General features: G+C 49.2%; 1 protein-coding gene across 1 annotated transcript in view; it reads right to left on the reverse strand.

Annotated features, from left to right (window-relative positions):
- Nucleotides 1-143: 143 nt before the first annotated feature.
- The window catches only part of RCVRN (recoverin), a 16,589-nt gene continuing 12,346 nt past the window's right edge, over nucleotides 144-4,386 (reverse strand). The window contains exons 2-3 of the mRNA XM_011973160.1: nucleotides 3,302-3,413; nucleotides 144-607 (exon numbers count right to left, since the gene is read on the reverse strand). Coding sequence (XP_011828550.1) covers nucleotides 498-607; nucleotides 3,302-3,413 — 222 coding nt within the window. The 3' untranslated portion in view covers nucleotides 144-497. The remainder of the gene's footprint in view (nucleotides 608-3,301; nucleotides 3,414-4,386) is intronic.

The raw sequence follows: 4,386 nt of genomic DNA on the forward strand, positions 1-4,386 counted from the left end.
TGAGCTCGACGAGAGCAGGACTGTGTCAGGCTCATTCGGCACCAGAGCAGCCCAGCCTAGGGCTGCCATCGCAACACAACCTTGTCTTCGAGGTATGGCCGACAGAAATCATTTCCAGGTGAAGGATGACCAGCAGCCATGTGCCCAGCTCAGCTTACATTTATTGGAAACTGCTTACCCAGCACTCCACAAAGGAGCTTACAGCGGGGTGACACTTAGGACTCCTATGGCCTAATCCTGGGATTAGCACAGGCCCATGGGCTGGTGGGCAGAGGGAGGGGTGGGACCGGGGATGATGGGAGGGACGCTGAAGATCCAGGAAGAAGGAACCAGTGGGTCACTACAGATGCTTCAGTTTGGCAGGGAGCTGTGCTGTGGGCTTGTGTGCAGGCCTTTCTCTTGGCCCTGGGGTGGGTGTGTGCATGTGTGTGCGTGCACACGTGCTCACGGGTGTCGTGTGAGTGGTGGGTGGAGGGAGGACAACTGAACAGTTGGCATCAGGCATTCTTTATCTTTTCCTTCACTTTTTGAGGCTCAAACTGGATCAGTCGCAGAATTTCCTTATTGGCCAGGGTCCCCTCGATGAATTCTTTCTCCGTAAGTTTATCTGTGCATTGGGAAAAAATATATACATACATAAAACAGCCAGGATTGATAGCCAAGCAAGCTGCGATGAGGCTGACATCCAGCCAGTATCCGCATTGTGAATGTATCTATTATGAAAATATTGAATATTCAGTGGCCCTGAGGATTCAATATTCTCCCACCCTAATCCAGATACCCACCTCGTTTCCCATGACCCTTGGAGCTCCCTGGGGACCAGCAAAAGGAGGTGAATGACTGGCACTGGAGAGCGGCCCCGAGATGCCAATCTTGTGCTATGTGCTTCTTCCGATCGGCCGGTGCCCCTGCCTTGCTGGCTATTAAATACTTCAATCATGAATAACTATTAATTGTTATTCTATTTTCTGTATTAGCTCAAGTTTCTAAGATCAAGTTCAGGAGGAGCTTCTGGGGGTCTGAGCATAGCAAAACAATCTGGGTGTCAGGCCCAGAGTCTCAGCTGAGAAGCAGGGAACAACGTCCCCACAGACATAGGAGTGAGAGGTGAGGGACCCAATGACATCATGCCAGGGGGAGTGTGGCTTGCAGAGAGGTCTCTTTGGCACCTGTAGCACACAGGCAGCCCTGTGATTCCTGACTGACAACTCTGCCATGACCCCTTCCTATGCATCCATCCCTGCATCCCCCAGTCTCATCTGCCTCCTTATTTGGGATCAGGACTGAGATAGCCTTGTTGCAGCCACACCCGATTTTCTGGTGTTTTTATCAGGTGGTTTACTGTATTCAGATCAGTCCAGTTAAATGCATGGTCCTGAGCCTAGATGCTACTGTGCTTGGAGCCAAGGCCCCTGCAGGGAGCGGAGGTGGGGTGTACAATAGAAGAGCGTGAGATGAAGTCCCTCCCTGGGAAACTGTTGATCTGGCGGGGAAGGCAGTCACACACAGAAATAAATACCTCTTGCGTGAGACAGATGCTCCTTTCTGTTGTATGTTCATAGTGCCTAGCACAGTGTCCTTGCTCAACAAAGCTTTGCTGAACTGGATGTGATTTCTGACTTATGCTCTGGGTGTTTTTGGATACCCTTAATCCCTTCTGGGTTAGGATCCAGGATGGCTTCCTGTACAAGTCTTGGGTTTTCACATCCCAGCCACCCCACAGAGGGCTTGAAACTCCCACTATCAAAGCCTGACTCTGCCGTGAGGCACTGTCTCCCGATGGGCCATGTGGAAACACGTAGAGCATGTCATGAACAGGAGTAACACGTCAGCCTCTGACATCATGCCCTCCTGGGGTGTTCACTGGGGCGGTTTCCAGTGAACACCCCAGGAGCAGAACACAGGGCTCGACACATGAACAGACCCAGAGGGAGGTCAGGAAGCCAATCAAGGAGCCAGTGGGCGAAGTGCCGAAAGAAGGCATCTTGGCAGCCAATGTCTGTGCAAGGAGGAGAAAGTGCTCAAAGGAGAGGTGGGTAAAGTACCAAGGCCTGAATTTAAGGAGGCACTCACTTTCAGGTCCTGTGAGTGCACTGTTGACCCTGAGAACGAGCACCTCCTTAAATTCTGTGTCCTACGTCCCTCGTACCCCAATGACCTTCGTGCTTCTCTTATTTCATCATTTGTTGGCAGATTAAGAGGGGCAGGATCATTTATCTCTGCCCTTATTTAGCATCCTGCTCAGGTTTTTCTTCTTGACCCTGGTAGAAGACTGCCTCCAGAGGTCACCAAAGGGGTTAACACAGGACCCTTGGATGTGTTTGGGCCACGCTGTGTTTTATCAATTGAGACACACTGCATTTTTAAAATCTCCGTGGCTGGCTTCTCTTAAAAAAAAAAAAATCAGATGATGTCTCAACCATGGGTTCCATATTCCCACATGGAATATGCTGGAAGCCATCAGACCCGAGGTGCACCCTGTGCTGTTTGCCAATCCGCACTGCTTATAGATTACTGTCCACATGACTTGTTTTCATCATTCCTGCCCCTCCAGCCACATGTGTTTGCAGCCCCAGCCTAATATCAGCTCCTTTACCGCATCCTTCTTGTGTTGGCCATGAGCATCACAGACACACAGCCCCAGCAGCCGAGGGCTGGAGTCCATCACTGCCTACAATGCAGGATCATGCTTCCTGAGGACTGCTTCCTGCCACTGACTGACAGGGCAGGAGCACCAAGACTGACAGGGGCACTGAGGACACCCCATCGACTCTGTCAACACTTCCTCAGAATGCACTGTCTCGGGCATTACTTACCTAACCTTCCTTCCTTCCCATCTATCCCTGCCAGGGGTCAGATCTTCTTGGCAGTCTGATGGCTTTCCCAGCCTTCTCTCGATCCCTGCCTGTTTTCCTTCATCAGCCTTTCCTCCTACAAATCTCTTGCAATCTCATTTAAATCTAATCCTATCTTGGTGGTGTTTCTCAGAGGACCCAAACCAACTTCCCAAAGTAAAACCATAGCAATTTAGATCCCACTGACTTGGGACTTGAAATTAATTCAAAGGTAAGGTGAGCTGAAGTTTGCTCTTGTTCTAATTGTACAGAAAACAGTTTTGGCTCCCGCTCACCCTTAAGGCCATTCCCCTGTTGAACCCTTCAGACAGTTCTAAAAATATACATGGAATGAGGTGTCCCCGTCCTGCCTGGACACTGTGACTCAGAAGAATAAATCTTGCTGGGGTTCCCAGCGAATAGCCCATGGTTGAAAAATCAAAGGCAATGAAGGAAAAGGAATTCACCATCATCACTCTTTCCGAAGTACTTCCAGATCTTCTCAGCTCGCTTTTCCGGCGTGTTCTCATCCTCTGGAAGGAGCTTCACGTCCTCGGGAGTGATCATTTTGAAAATAGCCTGTACCAAACAGAAAGAAAGAACTCGTTAGGAGGAACTTTAAGGGGTTGGCAACCCCGGAAAATCCACATCTTACACTCTACACAAAAATCTACTCAAAATGGATTAAAGACTTAAACATAAGACCTCAGACTGTCAAACTGCTGGAGGAAAATAGGGGAAAAGCTTCTTGATGCTGGTCTTGATGATAATTTTTTGGATATGACACCAAAAGCGCAGGCAACATAAACCAAAATGAACAAGCGGGATGACATCACACTAAAGAGCTTCTCCACGTCAGAGGAAACAATGAACAAAATCAAAAGGTAACTTATGGAATGGGGGAAAACATTTGCAAACCAGGTATCTTATAAGGGGTTAATATCAAAAATACATAAGGGGCCAGGTGTGGTGGCTCATGTCTGTCATCCCAGCGCTTTGGAAGGACGAGGCAGGAGGATCACTTGAGGGCAGGAATTTGAGACCAGCCTGGGCAACAAAGTGAGACTCCATCTCTATAAGAGAAAATTAATTAGCAGAGGTGGTGGGCATGCCTACAGTCCCAGCTACACGGGAGGATGAGGATTGCTTGAGCCCAGGAGTTCTAGGCTGCAGTGAGCCGTTTTTGCACCTTTGAACTCTAGCCTAGGTGACACAGCAAGGCCCTGTCTCTCTCTCTATATAATATACACATTGTATATAATATATAAGGAACCCCTACAACTCAATAGCAAAAGAACAAATAACACAATTGAAAAATGGGCAAAGGAGGCTGGGCACGGTGGCTCACGCCTGTAAATCCCAGCACTTTGGGAGGCTGAGGCGGGTGGATCACCTGAGGTAAGGAGTTCAAGACCAGCCTGGCCAACATGGTGAAACCCCGTCTTTATTAAAGACACAAAATTAGCTGGGTGTGGTGGTGCATGCCTGTAGTCCCAGCTACTCGGGAGGCTGAGGCAGGAGAATTGCTTGAACCTGGGAGGCGGAGGTTGCA

Source organism: Mandrillus leucophaeus, unplaced genomic scaffold (genome assembly GCF_000951045.1).
Source record: "Mandrillus leucophaeus isolate KB7577 unplaced genomic scaffold, Mleu.le_1.0 Scaffold135, whole genome shotgun sequence".
Lineage (NCBI taxonomy): Eukaryota > Metazoa > Chordata > Mammalia > Primates > Cercopithecidae > Mandrillus > Mandrillus leucophaeus.